Genomic DNA, 22983 nt, shown 5'->3' with positions numbered 1-22983 from the left:
TGGGAAAGCCATGGATATTTAATAAAAACTTTACATTAAACTTTAATAAAAAAGTTTAGCTTGGCCATTTCCAAACCAAAGAAAATATGCGATTTCAAATGAACAGTATAATTTCACCTATGACATTGTGTTGAAGTGAGAGGATCCTGAATTAGATGTGCATATTATCATCCAGGGGAGTTGGGGAGTTAGTTGTCCTTCAGAAAATCATTATTTTGAGTTGATACATAGTCTAGATAAGTCAACAGTTTGTGCCTTAATAATTGACAGCACAGCTTTCCTAAACTTATGCATGGACATTGTGATGCAACCCATCAGAGCTTGTATTTCTTTTACATGCATGTGCTAGAAAAAAGCACACCACATTGAACAATCGGATCACATTGCTATACTCTAGCGAATGCATTTTTCTGTGTACCTTTCTCTGAAACCAATACTTTGTTTTTTGATTTAGGAGAAAATAAATTATTCTATTGCATCTGTTATTCATTAAAATACATGTGTTTTTATGTATATGTTGTACGAAGTATTTAAAAAACATTAGTTGATAAGGGGTGATGTAAGAATTTAATTAGATTGTGTTTTTTACAAAAAATAGTGATTTTCCTATTAGAGTTAGAAATTTAGAATTATAATTAGTTGATTAATGGAATGACAGTATGTGTATTGGACCTTAGTGAGATTTTCATAGGCAGGTTGATTTTCATCTGTAGACAAGCTGCCTATGTTATGTATAAATACATATATGTACTGTGTTCACTTCCCCAGCATAAAGGAGGGGACCAACTTTGAATTGATTTTTACTTTAATAAATAAAAATAAATATTCCTAACACAGCCTGTTTTTGTCCCAGAATTGTGAGGTGGAATTGTCTACTAAAGTCTTTTGAATCAGAGGTTACCACTTAGTGAAGAACAATTATGACACACCAAGATATTGGAACACATGGCAATGCTGCAGGGTGGATGGGTGAAACATAATATGTATTTTAATATGTGTTTTAACATCAACCATCAGAATAAAACACACATCATAATGAGGTTCATCATTATGAGTATGCTGGTAATGGCAAAACCAGAAATCATTTGCAAATGTTGCCTGTTTTTCACCACGTGTCATGCTACAGTCCATGGGGTGTTGACAACATGACGTCGGGAGGAATAACGCATGTAGCAAATACTGCCGTATTGATACCTCACATATCTTACTGCAATTTGTACCTCGATTCAAGAGGAGGAAAACATTTTAACATTTCTCCTGAAGTTGAAACATGTTTTAATGAAGTGAATAGAAGTTCAAGTGCTTCCCTTTAAAAGAAAAAAAGTTCAGTTCTGCATGGGAAGAAACAAAGAGAAGGTGGCTATCTCTGAGCGCTTTAGGGGTGACAACTTCCTTGCCACCTTTGTATACTGAAGAGAAGGGTAAGAAAATTATCCTGTTTTTATGCATTATAAAGAATTATAGAGTGGAAGTGTGATCCCCTACTATAAGTAATCGATTACCATCCTCCAAATGAGGGATACGATGAATGAAAAAAAAGTTGAAAATAAATCATGCAGAATTTGAGAAATATTGCATACGGTATTTCTGGAAATCTGTTTCTGTTAGCGCCAACGCGGCAGACTTCCCTTCATCAGACAGATTTCAAGAATTACTGAATGAGGTAACAGAAAATACAACATGCAGTAATTGTTAAAAACAACCATGCACACAATGAAGTGTTTAGTATTTTATATCACAATATTGGGTTTTTTTTTCTTTTTATTTTAAGAGTTACTTTCTATTTTCTTCTCTTCTATAGCGCAGCATTGACACAATGGTGACGTACCGAAGAGCAGAATATACTATCCTGGTGTGTGGTCCGGCGGAAGTAGACTGACCTGCAGTGATCAGATTGCATTTGACGGTGACCGCAACGTGTTCGGCCCTATCTCAACCCTAATCATAACAGATTGGGTTGGAATGCAATCATGGGTGTGGATGGAAACCCTATAAGAGGTGGAGGAACCAGTGCGATACCTGAATGCATTTCAAAATCCTTGTGTATAGTTATATATTCAAAAAGACACACTTTGCTAATCTTAGGTAACAATAAATGCTTCAAAACAGGTTCATCCCTGTTCCCCCAAAATCATCAAGGACCACATTGACTCCCTGGCTCCTGCCCTCGCCGACTGGATTGAAACATTATTTCATTTATTGTTTAATTCATGCTGATACTTGTTTACCCAATGGTACTTCACCTGCTGTGATAAATCGTAGGTTCCTAGGTGCTGAAAACATTTGCAACATGAAGAGAATACTAACTTGCAGGGCAAGGTATACGAGGCACAAACGTGGTTCATACGAAAATGCTGATACGATAGGCTCAGTATAATCATAACCATATTCATTAACAAAAAGTATTCAAGCATTTTTTGGAGCATTGACTGAGACCTCAAGATATCATCAAGGGGCCGTATTTTGAAAACACTTCCCGTGTACGGGAAACAATGGATAACTAAGTGGGAAAATGTGTTGCTCTGCTAAACAAATCTGAATAGTATGGTACATGTGAATGTGTCCCCAAAGCTCTGGAATCTGCCCCCACCCCCATTTACCATGGATATCCAGCCTGCTGGAATGCCAGGCAGTTGACCACACCACACAAACAACCAGGAGAATAACCAGTATATTACACACCAAACACATTAATGCACTGCAATGTAATCCAAATATTCCGGGTCCCTGACATCCCCAACAGTACATAAATGTAAACAATTAAAATGGAGTAATTTGATGGAAAAGACTATTAACAATATAACACATAATATGCACCAACTATTAGTCACAATATTAGTACGTAGAGCAGGCACAGCAGCCAATTAGATTTCTCAGATCGCAAGCTAAATCCCTTGATCCAAGCTTGTATAGCAGGCAAGCTGAAAGCTGCTTTCACCCGCCCCACCAGCTTCTCCCTTATAAACCACTGGCCTCCGGTCCCTTTGCATATCCGTAACAAATCCCTCCCACTCCCCCTCCCACCTGTTCCTTCAGCAGGGCACTGCCACGCCGCTCCTAAACAGTCCAGATAGAGCACCTCTTCCACTTCAATGGCATCCACCTTAGATGACTATTTGTTTGAATGAGCGGGTCTCAGCGATTGAGCAACCTGCTCTTGGTTTGAAAACCTGCGATGCTAATTTAATAATAACACCCCATTTGGACTTCAGAGGTTGATAATGGATCCGGGCCCTGATGTTAACTTGGCTCCTGGGCTGGTACAGCCCTGTGAAGCTTGTGGGAGGGAGGGTAGGCGTTATGATTTATATATTCAATATATTGCATGTTTCATCAATAATAAAGAATAGAAAGCTTCAAATATTAAGGAATGGCAGGTAGGACAAAGAAATTAGAGGGGCACATGGGATAAAATAAATCAAGAGACACCATGTCCCCAGATGCCTGGCACAACATGGGTTTTGGCAGTGTCACCAAACAGTGATAATGAACACAAGTTGGTATGATCCTAATAATTTCAAATATTAAATAGTGATTAATTCATGCAGTGACTTTGCCTGCAGAAATGTAAATGTGTGCATGACTGTTCATTCTTGGGTGTAATTTGAACACATGCTCTTTGCCGCTATCACTTTACTTACTTTCTCTTATGGCTGCAATGTTTGCTGGTGTAATATTAGCTACAGGAATGTCTCCAACTTCTGAATCTTCAGGGCTTCTCTGATATAAAATAGATATAAAATGTACATTAGAACAGTTTTTCACATTTTCACATTTTGTGATATAATCAAGTAAATATTTAGGTAAGTCGATTTTAGACTTATGTGAGCCATTGAATTGAGAGTAGTTTTCATATGAGACAACCTTAAAATATCCACAGACGAAAACATCACAACCCACTCATACTCCTTGACATCTCAGTAGCTTTGATACTGTCAACAACAGTACATAAAGTTGAGGAATCGAAGAAGCAAGACTCCCTAACACCCCTCCGCAGTGAATGGAATCCTGCTTACATGACAGACTGAACTAACCTGACTTCCTCCTTTCAGCTCAAATCCATGGACCATAACTTGTGGGGTCCCTCAAGGATCATGGCAATCACCTCTTCCTCTTCAACATCTATATGGCATGACTGATGAAGATCATAGAATAATAAGGGTTCATCTGTTACAACTATGTGGATGACACTCAAGCCATATACAAAATGACCATCAAGAAAACCTGCAGCACCACCCTCAGCAACTGCCTCAAACAAGAAGGGAAATGGATGATAGGCAAAAATATAAAAATCACCCAGGTAAAACAGAAATAATGATAGTCTCAAGATATGTTGCCCCAGAAAGACCTTTAAAATGAAAATAGTAACTGCATTGGAGCCTGTCCAGTCATCAAGAACATTGGCATATTAATGGACAATGCTCTCACTATGGTATCGAAAGTCATTGTAATAGTCAATTACTTCTATCATCTACAGAGGGATTATTCCCAATCTCACTTTCCCGCACAGAACGTTAGCTGTCATTTCCCTGGTTTTCTCACAAATTGAGTATGCCAACAGCATCTACCTAGGTATGCTGACTACAAAACAAAAGAACATAAAAGTATCCAAAACACTGCAGCTACTCTGCGTTAATACGAAGGGACACAGAACACCAGCTCTTACAGATTTGCACTGGTTACCAGTTAAAAAAAAGAATCCACTTCAAGACCCTCTGCGTTATCCTCAGAGCCCTCCAAAGTCAAGGAGCAGAATGTATCCAAAGTAAAATCTCACTTTACCAACCAACTAGAGATCTAAGATCCATCATCGACATATGCTATAATATGGCATTTATAACGCGCCTATACACACACAAGTGTTTCAAGGCGTGATGAGTCAAGGGAGGGGAAACAGAGGGAAGACAGACAATGATCCTACTAGGCCAGGTGTCATTAGGATCGCGCAAGTGCATGGGAAGGGGAAAGGGGGAGAGTGCGAGGGAAGAGAGAGGGGACAGTGCACTACATGGGAAAAAAGAATAAATAACAATAAGTAAAAGTACGGCCAGCAGGTGGAAAGTGCAAGGGTATGTGCAGACAACAGGTGTCAAGTGCTGGTAGTGGGACTGCAGGGATACAGAAACAATCCCCATGTGCGGGGGTGAAAGCAGTGCAGGTGTGCAACTGGCAGAGGAGGGGACCTGGGCTCGAGATCAGAGGGTGCCAAGGTAACCAGTGCAGTTTTGGTTTCATCCAGGAAGTCAGCAGGGGAGAGGAGGAGAAAAAGCAGAAGCAACAAGAAAGGTTTTGAGGTGCTTCCAGAACCGGAGATGATTCTTCTCAAGTTTCAGGGCGGCAGGGAGGCTGTTCCAGAGGGAGGGCCCAGACGAAGAAAGAGATCTACCACCAACTCGTTGCTTGGAGAAGCGACTGACCCTGAGGGAGTTGGAGGCGGATGAGCAAAATGCTTGAGAAGGAAGACATTTTGGAAGAGAGAGTTGAAGGTATTGAGGCCTTATGCCCCAGAAGGCCTTGTGGACAATGCAGAGGGTTTTGAACTTAATCCTCGCAGTTACTGGGAGCCATTGCAGAGAATTCAGTCCTGGAGAGATATAATCCCTGGGTTTGAGGCCAAGGACAAGTCTTGCAGTCCTGTTTTGGATGAGTTGCAGGGGGAAGAGAGTAAACGCAGGGATACTCAGAAAGAGGCTGTTGCAGTAGTCCAGCCTAAAGAGAACCAGAGCTCTGGAGACAGTGAGCTTCTGAGGGAAAGAGACAAAAGGAAGAATACCTCTGAGGAGATGCAGCTGGTAGTGTGACTTCTTAGAGACATCGGAGATGTGAGGAGAGAAGGAGAGTGTGGAATCGAAGATGACCCCATGGTTTTTAGCCGGACAGGTGGGAGCAGGAAGAGGGTCAAGAGAGGCCGACCAGAGAGTGACAGGAAAGGAGGCAGTGGGTGTGCCGATGAGGAGAATCTCAGTCTTACTGGCATTAAGGCAGAGATCATTGGCGGCACACCAGGGTAGCCTGGAAATGAGCAGAGTGTCATCCGCATAGCACTGGAAGTTGGGGCATAGCGCAGCAATGCAGTGGGCAAGAAGGGCCATGTATTGGTTGAACAACCTGGGAGAGAGGTTACACCCCTGGGGAACACCACGGGTAGAGATAGAGGTGAGGAAGGACCCTAGTTGAACATGGGAGGCTCAATCAGAGAGGAAAGAAGTCAGCCACACCGGGGCCTGACTGGTGATCCCAGGTTATCACAGAGACAGTTGAGCAGGATGGCATGGTTGACTGTGTCAAAGGCAGACGAGAGATCAAGTAAGGTAAGATGAAGACACAGGGGGTGTTGGAATCAAAGTTGGAGAGCAGGTCTTCATGGATGTTCAGGAGAGCAGTTTCCATTCTTCTGGCAGCTCTGAAGGCAGACTGATGATCATGGAGACAGCAGACAGATTGAGTGTTGAAGATTTTCCAAGAGTTTGCCCAGGAAAGGAGTGATGGAGATTTTCCAAGAGTTTGCCCAGGAAAGGAGTGATGGAGATTGGGCGATTGTTAGCTAGGCAGGATGGGTCAGCAGAGGGTTTCTTAAGAAGAGGGTGCACAAGGGAGTGCTTCAGGGGGGAAGGGAAGACTCCAGTGGTGAAGGAGTGGTTGCAGAAGTCGGAGAGGGCAGGAGCCAGGGAGTCAATGTGGTCCTTGATGGTTTTGGGGGAACAGGGATGAACCTGTTTTGACGAGACTTTCATATATCAGACTTGTCTAGAAACCTCGTCTGGGGAGAACAGGGGAAAGTCAGAGAAGGAGTAAGGAGCAGTGGCCAAAGAAGGGCCAGAGGAAGAGCGGGGAGTAGAGGGAGGAAGAGGAGAGGAGGAGAGAGAGGACAGGATGTCCTGAGTTTTTGACATGAAATGAGAAGCCAGTGCCCTGCTGAGGGCCTGGGAAGGGACAAGAGAGGTAGAGACTGTGTCAAGATTGGCCAGTTCCTTGTAGATTTTAAAGAGATCTGACCAGGTGGCTGATAGATAGTAGCCACAGTAAGGGAATGGCTGTGGGAGGGAGAGAGCCTGCAGACAAGGCATTCGAAAGCGGAGTATGCCTGCGTAGGAATGACAGAGGCAGGAATCCACTTGGATAAGATCAGGGCTACACCGCCTCCGGAGCGGTTGGACCTGGACACAGAGAGGATCTTGTAGCCATCAGGGAGGAGAGTGTCAAAGCTTGTGACAGAGCTGGCCGTGAACCATGTCTCGGTGAGACCGAGGACAATGAGATCAAGTTCCTCCAGAAGGTGGCAAATATCGGAGGAGTGTTTTACAGCCAAGCGAGAGTTTAGAGTGGCAATATGGAGAAGGTTGCCATCCTTGAAAGGCTTCCTGGGAGGGGTACAAATCAGAGGTATGTCCTGCTGCGGTGTAGAAGAAGGCCGATGGGGGGGGCAAAAAGGGAAGAAGGAGAGGGCAAGGTATCCAAGGAGGAGGCAGCAGGGGGAGGCGAGGAAGCCGTGGAGGGGGGGAGAGGGGACAGCAGGAGAAGAAAGTAAATTGATGAGGCACAGGAAGCGTCTATCAAAGAGGAGAAGGTTGGCCTGAGGGCCTTGGACCAAGACAATACCATTCACATAAACTTTAATGATGACCTTAGAGCAGTGGAAGTAGGCAAGGAGAGCCTCCCACCGTGTGCCGCCATTAATGGGAGAGGAAGAGAAGGGAGAGAGCAGAGACCATATGTAGAGTCCATAGGTCTGGCGAGGGAACGACAAAGAGGATGTGACTGAATGTTTGCATGGAGGAGGCACTAGTATAGGTGTCAGCGATAGAGGGGCCTGGGTTGGAGACCAGGACATCCTTTTTAAACTTCTTCCTACCAGATTTTGTGAGGAGAGCAGGATAGTCGATAGAGAAGCAGTTAGAGAAGATAGGAGAGACAGGGAGCACCATAGAGTAGGTAGGGAGAGGAGAGAAGAGGAAGGAAGAGGGAAGGGGAGAACACTACCGAAGGACACTGGGCAGGGTGCAAGCAGGCGAGAGAGGTGAGACAAGTTGAACAATTGGACAAGACGACAGACACTCAGATTTAAAATACTGACACAATGTAATTTTTAAACAGGAGAAAAAATACACCTAGGTTTGAGAGTCCTGAATAGTGGGAAAAAGGCCTAGGTTTCACAATGCAATTTTAAATACTGTCACAATGCAACTTTTTAAACAGGAGAAAAACACACCTAGGTTTGAGAGTCCTGAATAGTGGAATGCTAATAGGAAACAGGTGGTTCAGCAGAGAAAGACACAGGGGTGTTTCTGCTCTGGTGGTCAAATTTTGGAACATGCTAAGAAGGGAAATCTGCACACTACAGGCAACATCTAACAACCTGGCTTTTCAATGTGTAGTCAACAGTAGTCAGACAACACTAAACAGTAGAAACATCACCTATCCATGGACCATTTCCCACATACAGACACAGCCTAAGGAAATTCCATAACAGCTCCCTACTCTCCGCATCTAAACCTGCTCATGGCACTCAGACAACAATACAAATATGACAATAGCTACGGGCACCTCTAAAACTCCAAGAGAACTCCACCACTTTTTTCTTTAATTTCAAAAACACAACACAAGACATGAACCCACTAAAACTACAAAGAAGCGCAACACCTTTCACTACAACGCAACCAACAATGGTGTCATGAGCTCGCACTACATATGGAAAACATGAAGAACCAGGCCCTACCTTGTAAACTAACCCTAACCTTTGCCAACGTACTCACCATACGTAAAATCAACTATCCCCCAAAGCATGGCATTTTACTTTAAAATGCCTTCTCCCTAGACTCTGAAAAACACACCACTACACCCCTAGAACCAATTGACACACCCATCCCCTCACCAAAGCATGCCAATGCTGCAAACACGAGATCTTCTCTCTGGCCACAAAGCTCCTGGTGTCCCTAATACATCATAACTAGAAAGTTGTCATGGTACTTCTGTTCTGCACCACTGACACAAAGCAGCACCATCCTGCTTTTCCTCTCTTCCCGCTAACTAACCAAACGCGCCCACTCTCTTCCAAATCTGCCAGAGTGCCTGGGGTCGATGCAAATGGCAGCAGTGCATGGTACACATCCTAATAACATAACCAAACATAAAATGCACAAGCCTCTCATATCATTTTCATAATTCACTTTCAACTTTCAGTTACAATCCAGGTCGAAATATGATGCAGAATCATTATAATGTCGGAAGAATGGATAATGCATGTTTCTGAGCGAAAAGCAAAGGTGTGAAAATGGTGTGTAGCATAAATAATATACGGCCCTTTATACAAGATCGTCAGTGATGGAAAAAACGAATTGCCACCGTTTTTCCCACTGCACCAAATTTTGAATTTGCAGGTAAAGAGGAGGATTAACGCCAGCAGAAATCTGCCACTTAACCTCCAAAAATCGGTGGATTTACAGCATTGTAAATCTGTCGGCAGTAAATATGTCAAGCATCCCATGGCGCCCTATGGGACCAGTGGAGAAATCTTGAAATGGGCAATTATCACCACTTGTAATCCTGTGGTAAACCCATGGGTCCATTGAGCCTCATTACAAGTTCTTCGATGCAGGAAGAAATGGGTGGTAATTCCATTACCCCCAGTTTTTTGGGTGGTTACTGAATTACTGTCATTTTTACAGCACTGGTGCATTTGGAATTCGGAGGTTAAGTGGAGGACTCAACTCCAGCAAGAAGCTCCAAATTCAGATTTACCACTGAATTACCAACACACCCGTAATGATGCTGGAAGTGGCAGTAACGCTAATAGAGTTTGGGGGTCATTTTCCTGAATGTACCACCAAACTCTTAATGAGTCCCTTTACCTTCAAAAATTGGCAGATTCACGTCATGGCAATCTGCCATCGGCAAATTCACCAAAAATCCCTACGTATTCCTGTGGACTCCAGAAATATGGAATTACTCCATCCTACCACTACTTGTAATCCTGTGGCAAACTCACAAGACCTAGTGGAGGTACAGTAATCGAGATTTCGAGTTTGGTGGTAATTCAGCAAATTTACTGCTGAATTACCACCAAACCCACAATGAGGCCCATATTGCTCAGAGACACAAACATGTGGTTCAGACAATATATCATTATTGATGATCCAAGAAATAATACTTCTGTGTGTTTCATGAATTTTTGAGCGTTTTCTGTAAATCAAATCATATCAAATGCATTCCAAATAAAACTAGCACACAATCTGATCTGATCTGCACTACAAAACAAGGAGCGTGTCATTTCGGATCTCATCCTATATTGCACATACAGGGTCAGACACGTTTTTTGCAGTCCATTTCGTGCAATATTGCTGTTTGAACATTGAGGTGGCAATCCCATACAAAGAAATCCAGGCAGACCCAGGTTTGCTGGCATGTTTACACCTCAATTAGCAAACAATCGTAAATATATGTACATGCAAGGTGGGGACATTTATATGGATTGCACTTGCTTTTTGCAGGTGAAAAAACATGCAGAATCTATAGAAATGCAAATAACTCAGATGCAGGCAGAAATGTCAGGTTGTTAACACTAACTGGATTGGTGGAGTCAGTAATACCCATTTGAGCCCCTGCTCCATAATACAAATGCCGGCAAATGGCATGGTGCATACATCCTATTTGCGAATTCTTGATTTTGTAGTATGTGGTGGCATTTTAGAGCCACTATGTTGGCCACAACACATATACAGAGTAGGAATAAATAAGGCAGGGTGGGGGTGAGAAGAAGTGTGAGTTTGCATGGCATCAGGAAATGCGTGTGGCATGCATTTTCCAGTGTGCCTGTTAGAATTATTTTGTGTATTTCTGCAATATATCCACCCTAGCTCACTGCAGCCTACCTAACCTCACCCTGTCTACCAGCACCCATAAATCCATGCTTAGACTTGCCTATCTCCACCCGCCCACTGTAGCTCACCTTTGCCTATCCCCACACACCCAGCACATGCCTGCCTGCAACCCTGCTTCCAACCATAACCCACACCTGCCTTTAGGTCACCCAACCCTTTCCCACCCATCCTCCCTAAATCACCCCGGCTTAGCATCAAAACTCACCCTGCTTGACCCTGTATACCCGCCAACACTATTCCTGCCTGCACCCAAATTCACTCCTGCTACCTCAGCCCCGCATATCCTCATTCACCCTAGTTTAACCCTGCCTATCCACACCCAGCACAGAACACTCTTGTGTTCTTCCAAACAAGCGACTGAAACTTTCTCATGCCTGCCCATCCACATCCAACCCCCAGCCACCATACATTAATGTCTTGCTCCACTTACCCAACATAGTGCTCCACTACCTAACCCCACTGTCATTCATGCTTTCTAACACACACACATCCCATAGAATACCTGTCTACTCTAATACACCTTCGTCTTAATACCACCCTCAAATCGTATCTCCTCTACCCACCCATAGAAATCTTAGCTTTCCCTTGTCTACCGCATTCACCCTAACTCACTCATGCCTAATAACACCCACCCTAGCTCTCCCTAAGCCCGCCCATCCAGCAAGCTCACCCCCTGCCTTCCCATGCCAATCACTCTAGATCACACCTGCCTACCGTAACTCAGACACCCTAGCTCAACCCTGCATATTCCCATGCACTCACCTTAGCTCACCCTTTCATAAGAACGCTCGCTGACCCTATCTCACCCCAGCTCACCACCACTGACTAACACCAACACTATCTCACCAGCAACCCCAAACACCCACCATTGATTACCCTTGACCATCCCCACTGGCATACCCTTGCTTGTGCATAAAAATCACCATGATTACATAACAACTACTTTAAACGTGGCAAATGTCTTGAAGTTAATGCTCGTAAACGCATACAATTAGTAATTGATATAGTGAAAGGGCTCTGTGCACCGCGGTAAACAGATGTCTTTCTACCACGTCATTCTTGGCATGTGTCTGTGGAAAAGATCATGCAGACATGTTTGGGATTACTGTAGACAGAGGGCCAAAGTATTTACCGCATTTTTTCATATACATGTAAAATTCAATGAAGAGCTTAGAACACCAACACCATTGCCTATTCCAATGCCTGTTATCCCAATCCTGGGTGCTTGAAGCTGTGCGTGGTGCATGTTGAGGGTGATTGAGGTCGGCCTGATTTAATCTCTAGAAAGTCATTATGGCTATCTGTTCCTCAAAGAGTGTTTTACAAAGGGATACTGCTAACATGTTTCTTTTTATGATGGGTACTGTGCACCATAGATGTGAATAAGTTACCTGCAGTGTGGTCACTCGAGGATTAAACAATGTTTATGTTATGTTATTTTTATGTCTATTGTGTTTATATTGCGCTTTACGCCAAAGCGCTTTACATTATAACAACCACAAGGATACAAAAAAATGATAACATTAGAAGAAATTCCAAAATATGAATCAAACCAGTAACACAGTAATTAAAACAATTTACCAATGAAAAAACAAGAACGGGGGGGATGGAGAAGGGGAGGGAAGTGGAAGACAGGAAGAGGAATAGACTGAGGATGAGAGAGGGGGAGAGGGGACCAAGAGGAACAGAGCAGGAAGAGAAAGGTGTGAAGGGGACGGTATAAGGAGGAGAGAAGAAGGTGAAAGGAGGGGATAGGAGTGTCAGGGTCGGGAGTGGAGAAGAAGAGATTTCAGGGAAACTGGAAAGCAGGAATAGATGGGGAAGGAATAGATAGAGAGAGGTAAGGAGTTCCAGTGTAGAGGGGCAAGGAGCTGAAAGGAACAGAAATGAGAGGAGAGACATGAGGACAGGGGGAACAGAGAGAAGGAAGATAATAGCGGATAAGAGAAAGTGGGTGGGAGTGTAGAATGAAATGAGAGAGGAGAGATATTGGGGGAGCAAGATCATGAAGAGATTTAAAGACAAGACATAGGAAGTGGAATTTAAGTTGGGAGTGAAAGGAAAGCCAGCCAAGATGAGAAAGCAAGGAGGAGATGGAGTTGTGAGGAGAGAGAAGACAGAGGATACGGATGGCAGAGTGGTAGAGGGATTTGAGGGGGGCGAGGTGGGAAGCTGGGAGTCCAAAGAGTAGAGAAGAGCAGTAGAAAAGACGAGAGAAGACGAGGGAGGAGGTTCAAAGTTTAGTGGCATGGAAGGTGAGAGAGGAGCAGACTTTACAAAATTTGAAAAGGTGGTAGCGACATGCGAGAGAAGTAAGAGAAATATGGTGGGTAAAGGAGAGGGAAGAGTCAAAGTAAATGCCTAGATTACGAGTGTGGGCAGAGAAAGGAAGATTAGAGGGGGGGGGAAATGAACAAGGAGGGGGAGGCAGAGGGGGGAGAGTGTTTCAGGGGAAGAATAAGATTTCAGTCTTTTCTGTGTTGAGAGAGAGAAAGTGGGATGACGTCCAGTTTTTAATGGCAGTAAGACAAGAAGAGAGATTAAGATGGAGGTTAAGAGTGATGGGAGAATAGGAGAGGAAAAGCTGGGTGTCATTGGTGTAGAAATGCTGAGAAATGCCAAAGGAAGACATGGTAGGGGCGAGAAGGGAGGTGTAAAGAGAGAATAGAAAAGGGCCAAGAACAGAGCCTTGGGGTACATCGTAGTCCAAGGGAAGAGTAGAGGAGGTACGACTGCCCCAGGAGATGGTAAAAGAGCGGTAGGAAAGGTAGGAGGAGAGCCAGTTGAAAACAGAGCCTTTGAAACCAAAAGAGGAAAGAGTGTTGAGAAGTAAAGGGTGATCAACAGTGTCAAAGGCAGCAGAGTGGTCGAGGAGGATGAGGAATGAGGATTGCTTAAAGTAGCGAGCAGTGAGGAGGGAGTTGAGAACATGAGTGAGAGCGGTCTGGGGAGAGTGTTTTGGGCGAAAGGCAGATTGAAAGGGGGAAGGAGCGAAACGTTAGCAACAAAAGCAGAGAGCTGAGAATAGACTAAGCGTTCAAGCATTTTAGAAAGGAATGGGAGAAGTGAGATTGGATGGAATTTGGATGCAAGATGGGTATTAGCAGAAGGTTTATTCGGAATAGGGATGATAGTAGCGTGCTTGAAGGCAGAGGGGAAGGTAGCAGAGGAGAGACAGATATTGAAGAAGGAGGTTAAGTAAGGAATGACAAGAGGGTAAATCTTAGGAATAAGGGAGAGGATCAGAAGGGGCATCAGTAGGATGAGATTTGGACAGGAGAATGGAAACATCAGAGGGAGTGACAAGAGAGAAGTCAGACATACAAGCTGAGGGGAAGTGGGGGAAAGGGGTGGGAGTGTAATAAGAAGGGGAACAATTTATGTTTTGGCGAAGAGAAAACATTTTGGAGGAGAAGTCAGAAAAATCAGGGTGTTCTGATATGTTTTTAAATGGGCCTGTGCGCTAATACATACTGGCTTTGATGTCATTGAAAGACAGAGTGCAGTTGGGGGTTGCCACACATGTGTAACGTTGATTGCAGTGGCAAATAAAACATAGGTTAACTGGCAATTCAAATGTGTGGTAAACCTAGGCATGAGCTCTATCTTTCAAATATGTCAGCTTTACTATTCACCTTTGCACATGCACACTGCAAAGATGGGTTTGATTTCCTTGGTGTGAAGCACAGTCTGTAAATCGAATGTATTGCCTGCCTTAGTTGGTGATGTGGGCCCATGACAGGGGCCGCGCCTTGTCCTTGTGAAGGTGGCAGCGCACTTAAAGCACCCACCACAAAAGAATACAATAAATGGTCCCATTGATTGAATTGTGTATTATGCAATGCACATTCCATGTTTCATCAGGAAATGCATTACTATGGACACCATAAATTGGCTGTGCCAGTAGAGGATTTTGATTCCTGTTTGCTACATATTTTTAAGTAATCACATCACAGGCTTGCTTAATCCATTTATTGTATGTGTTTCTTAGAGAGTATTTTATTTCACGTGGTATGCGTGTTCCGGAGTCTGGATGGCATTCCATTCAATTACTTCAAAGAATGATACTATTGTGACATGTTTAAGAGATACACATTATTTTTAGTAGAAGAATTCTAACCGGGAGGGAGATTAGGGCTCTGCATTCCTACATTAACAACGGTGCAGGTGCTTCCGAGTCCCCACTCCCATAGAGTCCTATGCGATTGTATGGGAATGGGGACTTACATTTTACTGGCGTCTGACTTCCCGACCCATCGGATATGTAATCTCCCAGTGGCACTGGGAAGTCAGTCGCTGGTAAAATATTACGAGTCTGGAGGCAACCTGCCGGTAGTGGGTTTGGGGTTATATCATAGCACCTTCTCCCACTTTTCATGTAACTTTTTGTTACACTGTCTAACTTAAATGGCAGGTGGTAATGGTTACTTTTTACTACCTTTTGTGAAGGTTACTAGCTGGCTGTTTTCTCAGCTGCAGTACAACACCCATCGGTGACCATTTTCTCAAAATGGCCGTGTCTTCTTTTTTCCACATTTGTTAATTTGTCAGTTCCTTTTGGGCTTTTCTTCTATCGTTCACAGTAGATTTGAGTCCTTTATGAGTTTTGCCATTGGCGGGCTACAGCCCTGAAGCCCAACCAGGCTCCAGTGTGTCTAGAAAGGCATGAAGTGAGGGAGGAGCCTGACAAATAACTGTCCTTTCTTTGTAGATATGCCTGGCTGAAACCAGTTCTAACTGGGTGGCTGGCTGTCCTGGAGCACAGCCAACCTCCAGGTGATTGACTGCTCTATGAGTGTGAACGAATGGGTTCCAGCATATAAGGTGAGGATTTTGGGACCACAGACAGAGTCGACCACTGGAAAAAGGAATCCACAGCAGAAGATGAGCAGAAACACCAGCTGTACCTGCCAGGACTACAGAAGCACCAGTGAAGCCCTGCAGCTAAACTGACCCTGTTTTCACATTACCAGGAAAGACCAGCCAAGGATGACTTCCTCCCTTAGTGTAGTGGGACCAACTAGCCTCAAGACCTTCTTCATGTCGGGCCATCCCCCAATGTCCTATGACTTTCCCGGGCTGCAGAACACCAATACCCGGGGCACCTGGACTGTTTTTGAGTGCATCATCTTCTGAAGATCGGATCTGGCTGAACCTTTGAAGGCATATGTGTGGACCTCCAGAGGCAGGAATTATTCATCAAAAGTCTCCTCACCATAGTTCAGTACCGATTAATTGAAGAGAACCCAACCAGCAATATTTGTTTCTTCTTAGCACTGAGAAAAAGGCACCAGCACCACAAAGAGCCAATGAAGTGACCTGCATCCATTGCTGGCTACCCCTTCTCCTGAGCGTTGATGCAAAAGCCTGCCAAAGGTCCCCCTTTACTCACCATAACCAAGGAACAGGAATCAGGGTCTGCAACGTTGCATCTAGAAGGAAGCTAGCAATTTTTTCTTTATCTTTAAGGTACTGTGGGCTTTGGGTTGTAATTACCTTGTGCCATTTCCAGTGCTTCCTGGCTAGGGCTAGAGAAGTGCTGAGTTATTCATGTGAGAGTTGATCTCAACACCTCTGTGCAAGCCTTACAGCCTGTGTGTATTCAGGAAGGCTCCTCTTGGGCTCCTGTGTTTTCTTCATGAACCACTGACTGATTACTAATCTTTCCTCTGAAGATCTTCATCTGAACTGGAACTGTCCATTTGTCTTTGGCTATGCTGGTTTCCCAAAGGTCCATATTCTTGATCGTACTGGCTTTGGCAATGCTGGGTCCTCCATAGGCTATACTTTTATTGCTAGGAAACTGACTGACTATATCCCTCTGGGAGAGGGCACTTGTTATTAACAGTTGCTAGCTGTATTCTGTCTTACTTTTAACTTTCCCTCCAATTCAATGTTGCAAAGGTGATACATATAAATGCTGATACTGACCTTAACTGACGTCACTCTGTGTGCTGGATATGTAAAGCATAGAAAGGTTACACACCTGAATTATTGTTCCTGTAATCATTTGATTCAATTTCTAATTGCATGTTAATAATAATAATAATAATTAGGCTTTTATATAGCGCTACAAACCCTCAGGTATCCGAGCGCTGCTTATTATTACCCACGGTGTGTGGTGCTCATTTATCGACCTCGGAAGGATGAAAGGCTGAGTTTGGCCCCGCCGGGATTCGAACCTGCGTTAACAGGCTCTGCACGGGTGTCAAAGCGAGCGCTCTACTCGCTGTGCCACTTGACCTTACTGTTAGTTGCTGCATTTTAGATTTACAGGTGTGCCTTGTGTGTATATATAAATAAATATATTTTAATATAACGTTAAGTGAGTGTTTTCTTGGGTCTATGTATGTACTGATTTCTTTGTACTGCTCTACAGCTCACATAATTCCCTCCTAGGATAAGCCTGGCAGCTCAGCCACTCTACCGACGTGTGTAGTACAGGCCTATATTAAGATTCGGGTGCTTAATACCAAGAGAGAAGTCTTATGAAGTCCTACACCAGTTGGACTTTAGAAAAGCACACCTAACACATAGAGACCCAATACTCCTGAGGGACCACTCAATTCTGTGGAGCCTAAGGAGTAGATGGTCAACTAAAACATCATATGTATGCTGTCCTGCTCTATAACATAGCAACCAGAAATCCTGCTGAGTACGATTTGAAATTAATAAGCCCATAAACCCTATCACCACCCTATTACTCACAAAACATGTACTCCTTCAAAAAGAAACATTACTAATTATATTTGCATAGGGGCTAACTGCAGGTGGTTTGGAATCAACTATGTATTAACATATATTACTTCTATCATCGGGAACCAAAAGAAATGTATGCTGTAATTGTGGCTAAGCTCTGACATATTCAGGGCGTGCTAAAAATCAGTTTAGTCACTGAGGTCTGGACTTCTCACTGGTCTAGGGCTAATGTCACAGCTTGCCCAATGCCGAAATATCACAGGGTGGCCTGGCCAGAACCCCACCAGCATCAATGCCAGCCTCTTCATACACCAACTTTGCAATAGGCAAACCACTGGCAGCACCAGCACTGGGCCCTCTCAACCTCCTCCTCAAAATGAAGCACAGTCCCCAGCACTCAAAGTGCTCCTTGAATCCTCAGACCAGATCACCACAACAGTCACAGTCAGGATACATGACACGGTAGCCCAACAGCAGATGTGCAATCTACAGTAGCAGATGCAGTCATAACTATCCACTGAGCCTTAGGTCTGGGAGCAGTGTCCAGAACAGAATCACTCACAGCACATGGGTTGCAGCCCAACCACACATCAACCCAACTGTAGCCAAGAACCCCAAGACTCAGAGGTGCTGATAGTGGGTGTCAGCTAATTTGCAAGAATGTAATTTCACTAGATTAATGTCAGCACCAGATGGGGCATTAAGGCTATGCAGCCATCTGGCATGGCTGCTCAGCAGCGCCACCCAGTAAACTGATGTTTTTTTACCATTTTTGCTTTGGGAATCCAATAATTAACTAAACGTTGTTACTTTTTAAAAAAAACACTCAATAAAATAAAACACATATTAAGTGGAACATATCATAAAGTATACTTCAGTTTGTATAGTTTTCAGGTATGAAAAGGTCTAAATGCCCACTAGAAGTTAGTGCTGACCTTGCTTCTGACTTTCGTTTTAATGCAGGAAATCATGTGCCGCAAAGTCAGCGCTCCCATCTAGTGGATATTTTTGGAAACACCCTTGAAAGGGAACATTATTTCCTGGGGCGGTTGAGGGGCAGGAATCAGATTAACTTGGATTTGACTGAAATCCAAAAAGCCTCATTACAAGTATGGCGGTAAGGCAACAACCTATTGGGCTCAAATGGGAATGGGGATGTACCGGGCCCGGCATCCGCAAAAGGGCAATTACTGGGTCCAGCTTGGCCGGAATAGCCCAGTAATTGCCCATTCATGGGTGCCGGACCCGGATGCGAGTTTGGAGGTAGCCTTGCCAGTTTTACCGGCAAGGCTACCTCCAACCTCGTAATGAGGCCCACTGTGATTTGAACATGGAGTAAAAATGGGTCATTGAATGCTTCAGCCAGCACAGCCAGCACAGTAGGCAACATATAATATGATGGAATACTTTAAAAATCTAAATAAAAAATGATCCAGTCTAATTCAACCTTTTCTAAGGTAAGATACGTTATGTGTGAGGAAATTAAGCATTGGCAGAACTATTTACTGTTGTAATGGCTCCTGCCTTACTATCCTTTCAAGGTTCAGGACACTGAACATGGAAAATTTGCATGACAAATGCTTCCCTATTGAACTTTTGGTGTATAAACATATATTGCATTGACAAAGACTTCTTTGAATGCATCGTCTATAGCTCAAATATTCCTAAGAAATTACTGAATGTTCTTCAAGAACAGTGTACCCTTCTCTGCTCTTATGTGGCCAATAATGCCATCTCAGTTGCTTTGTGATAAGTTGTTCACTTTTTTCAGACAAAATCTGTAAGATATAATCAATATTTATCCTTGCTTCTTGGTTTGGTGACCCTGGTGCAATCATCCATATTGCTAATGATAATCATAGCTCTAACACTGGTCCAAATTCATCCTGGTTTCAGAAAAAGAACCCTATCTTTTAAAATGAATGGTTTCTCACCATGTGAGTTGATTGCCACACAACACTTGCCCTCCTCAAATTTTATAGATGCTTAATCATTGGTGGTATAAGATCTCTGTACCCTTATTAATGCCTCAATTTCCCGTGGATAATGTCGCCTCAGGTGACAGCAACAGCGGCAATTCATTTGAAAAAAGTCTTCTCTGGACTCTAATATTCCCTCTAATTTTCAAACATTCTCTCAGCTCATTTTTGTTGTAAAGATGATGCAGACGTCCATACCAACAAACTTCAGGCATATGTGGAGGCCTTTCATCTCTATTAAACTGTTTAAAATGATGTAAATATAAAGTCTTATGCTGAATGGCGAAAGGAGGTTTGAAAAACTGAATATAGATCCAATAGCGAAAGTTTGCAACTGACCCAAGAGGTCTAGAACTTGCATCCATCTCGGGCTGGGCAGTGGTTCAAGGGAGGTTGGCCTCAAAGGTTTTCATTATCAGTCTTATAGCAAAAGGAACATGAGAAAGTTGCTAGGATAGTTGAGAAAGAAGTTCAACACTGAAAGTTCATTTAAATGTAAACAATGGCCAGCTTACACCTGGCTCCTGCAGGTTTGAATAAGAGATCAATATTTTCAATCTTTCTTGCACTTTGTTTGACATGCTTGTGCAGTCTCTTCCGACTATGCATGTGCAGCTGTGAATACATGTGTGTGTGTGTGTGCACTGATTTCAATCTATCTACTTCTGCAACCGTCAATCTATGTATCCCTTTACAGCTTTTAATGAGCCTGTGTGAAGGTTTTTGCCTGCATGTGTTTTTGTGTTGGGTATAAACATTTCTCCAGTAACATGTACAATGTTAACTCCCTCACCCTTCCACATTACATGAACGTCTATTTGTGCATTCAACACTTGACACAATTGTTATTGAATAGAAGTAATTCCATATACTAATTTCTGTTGCACAAACATCTAATGTATGACTAGTGTGCTGAATTGCGGGATTCAGTCAATTCTCCCCAAGTGGAGCCTTTCCATGTGAGGCTATAGAGGTGAGCCCACTAGGCAATACCTTCCCTAGGGGTAGAGGCAAGCAGGACCTCACTGGGAGAACCTCCCACCTTGGGAACAAGGACCTCTGTTCTGAAGAGGAACTTCCTAAGTTACTCACCCACAATCTTCCAATAAAAGCCAAACTGCAAAGAAGCCAATAAGAACAGGCTACTGTCTGCTATTGTGATATAAAACTAGTGGTTTAGTATGAAGAAACCTTTGTTGTTAATACTGAGAAGAGGAAGAGTTCTCGAGGGATACAGAATGCTCAAGCAACAGAAGGAATGGACTTTGATCCTATGCTAGGGAAGTCCCAGCTACAGGTCATTAAAACAGAAGGAGGTGCCCTAGGGACGAGAGAAGCCCGGGAGCTTCAATTCAGCATTGCCACGAAAGCTGAAATAAGCCAGGAAGTGCAGCACATGGACTGGGAGTACAGCTAGTTTATGAAACTGACATGAGAGAAGGTAGAACAGGGAGACATTGGGGAAAGAGAGTCCCAACAAAGAAACCGACCAGTGAGTAGTGGCATGATTGAGACTAATTGGACTGTTCAGCTCAGCAATGACGCCGAAACCACAAACCCTCTCACATCACGGAACGATTGCCGTGGGAGTGAGCAGACAAGTAGCAAGACCGAAGCCAATGGGACAGAGTGAGAAGAATTTCCAGTCCTGCAGATAGGCCCGGTAATGCTAACCATAAAGAAAGAAGGTAATGGGGACAGCAGGAGACAAGGGAGCGATAATGAAAATAATGAGCATATGAACCATACTACTCTCAGTAAGAGTAAAGAGTGGAAATTAAGTTATAATCATTACTGGCACAATCATACTCATCCTAGTAAGGGTGAAGAGTTGAAATTAAGTGATAATCATTACAAGCAAAATCAAACTCATCACAATAAGAGTGAAGAGTGGACATCAGGTTTTAATCATTACTGGCAAAATCATACTCATCCCAAAAAGAGTGAAGAGTGGCAATCAAGGGATAATCATTACTGGCACAATCATACTTGTCCCAGTAAGGGTGAAGAGTGGATATCAGGTGATAATACTGTAACAATCCTGCTCATCCCAGTAAAGGTGCAGAGTGGAAACCAAGTGAGAATCATTACTGGAACCTCCATACTCATCCCAGTAATAGAGGCGAGAGGAAGCAAATTGAGAAACCTGATGAAAGTGTTATTACCTGGCCCAGCCAGGGAAGAGGGTGGACATTAAGTAAAGAAAGAGCAATAAACATATTAACTCAAGAAAGAGAGAGAGGGAACCCAGAAGGGAAAGCAAGGTGTTAAAGAAACATCGAGAAGCGGCAGAATCATATTTCTGAACTGTTTGAACTGATAAATGTAGTTTCCAAGAACTGCCTATGAATAAACTACTAAAGTGACGTTGCTGAGAAGCAGAACAAAGGAGAAAGGAGTCATTCTCCTGTACCTTAGTTATTTGTGACTACGGGTAGGGACAGACGAGATTAGATTTGGACAGAGGACAGTTCTTTCTTTTGTACTGGCGAGCATCGTAGTTAGTTTTGTGTTAGGCAGGGACAATTAGGAGTTTACATCTTTTCTTTTTGCAAAATAAAACACTTGACATGGAAATGCTCTTATCTGTCCTTCTCCTGATCCACCACACCAGTCATACACTCTCTACTTTGATGCATCATATGAAGGGTAAGGACCACAAATCAGTAAATACAAATATTCAAATGAGCCAATAAAGTGCAGGGAATCAAGGAACGTTTATTACATGCAACCACAGCTGGGTCCAATTTACAAATCATTGAACATTACTTCATTAAATGGCGCTATATATAGTAAGAAGCGGAGTTGATTCTTACACAATGTTTCAAGATGCATGGAAAAAAATATTCGCTTCTTGGACAGTGTCGGTTGTGCTAAAGGTGATTCTATACAATAGCGAGCCCCTGATTGGACAGTTGATACGTTAAAATGCTTTACGTTAAAATGCTTCACATAGAACTTCGTTGCTCATTGGCTTTGTCTCTTCGAATGTCCTGGGGTGGGTTGTATCCATCATAATTAGTCAATCATAGTGTGAGGTGTACACAGTGTGGCAACAAAAAGGAATACTTTGCATCCTTTCTCATGGGACTCAATGGTTGGCACTGACTTACTATCCTCACCCTTATGACTGTTCAACTGAAAGCTAGTATTGCAAATTCTCATTCGAAACATCTTACCCTACGCCATCCTTTCTCATGATGTGTCTACATGACTTCATGTGGCATGCTTCTGGGTCTCTTGCTCCGGGACCATGTGCACATCTAAATTATGTATTTGTACATGCGTGAAGGTGAATGGCCCTGTTACTTATGAACAACTATAATTCAGGGGTTGTCAGGAATCAATATGTAACTGTTAATATATTCCCTATTATGTACAAGGACCTCTTGGCTTCTCTTGGTCCTGCATACAGATATCTCCCTTGT

The 22983-nt window shown here is 43.3% G+C and overlaps 1 protein-coding gene across 2 annotated transcripts in view; it reads right to left on the bottom strand.

Annotated features, from left to right (window-relative positions):
* SLC39A12 (solute carrier family 39 member 12) overlaps positions 1 to 22983 on the bottom strand; it is a 787521-nt gene that overhangs the window by 158398 nt on the left and 606140 nt on the right. For both annotated transcript variants that reach the window (XM_069648578.1, XM_069648576.1), the window contains exon 10: positions 3642 to 3720. In XM_069648578.1, the coding sequence (XP_069504679.1) occupies positions 3642 to 3720 (79 nt within the window). The remainder of the gene's footprint in view (positions 1 to 3641; positions 3721 to 22983) is intronic.

Source organism: Ambystoma mexicanum, chromosome 2q, assembly GCF_040938575.1.
Source record: "Ambystoma mexicanum isolate Mex_15411 chromosome 2q, UKY_AmexF1_1, whole genome shotgun sequence".
Taxonomy (NCBI): Eukaryota; Metazoa; Chordata; class Amphibia; order Caudata; family Ambystomatidae; genus Ambystoma; species Ambystoma mexicanum.
Note: the sequence above shows the minus strand (reverse complement) of the source record. Positions and strands in the feature narration are given on the sequence as shown.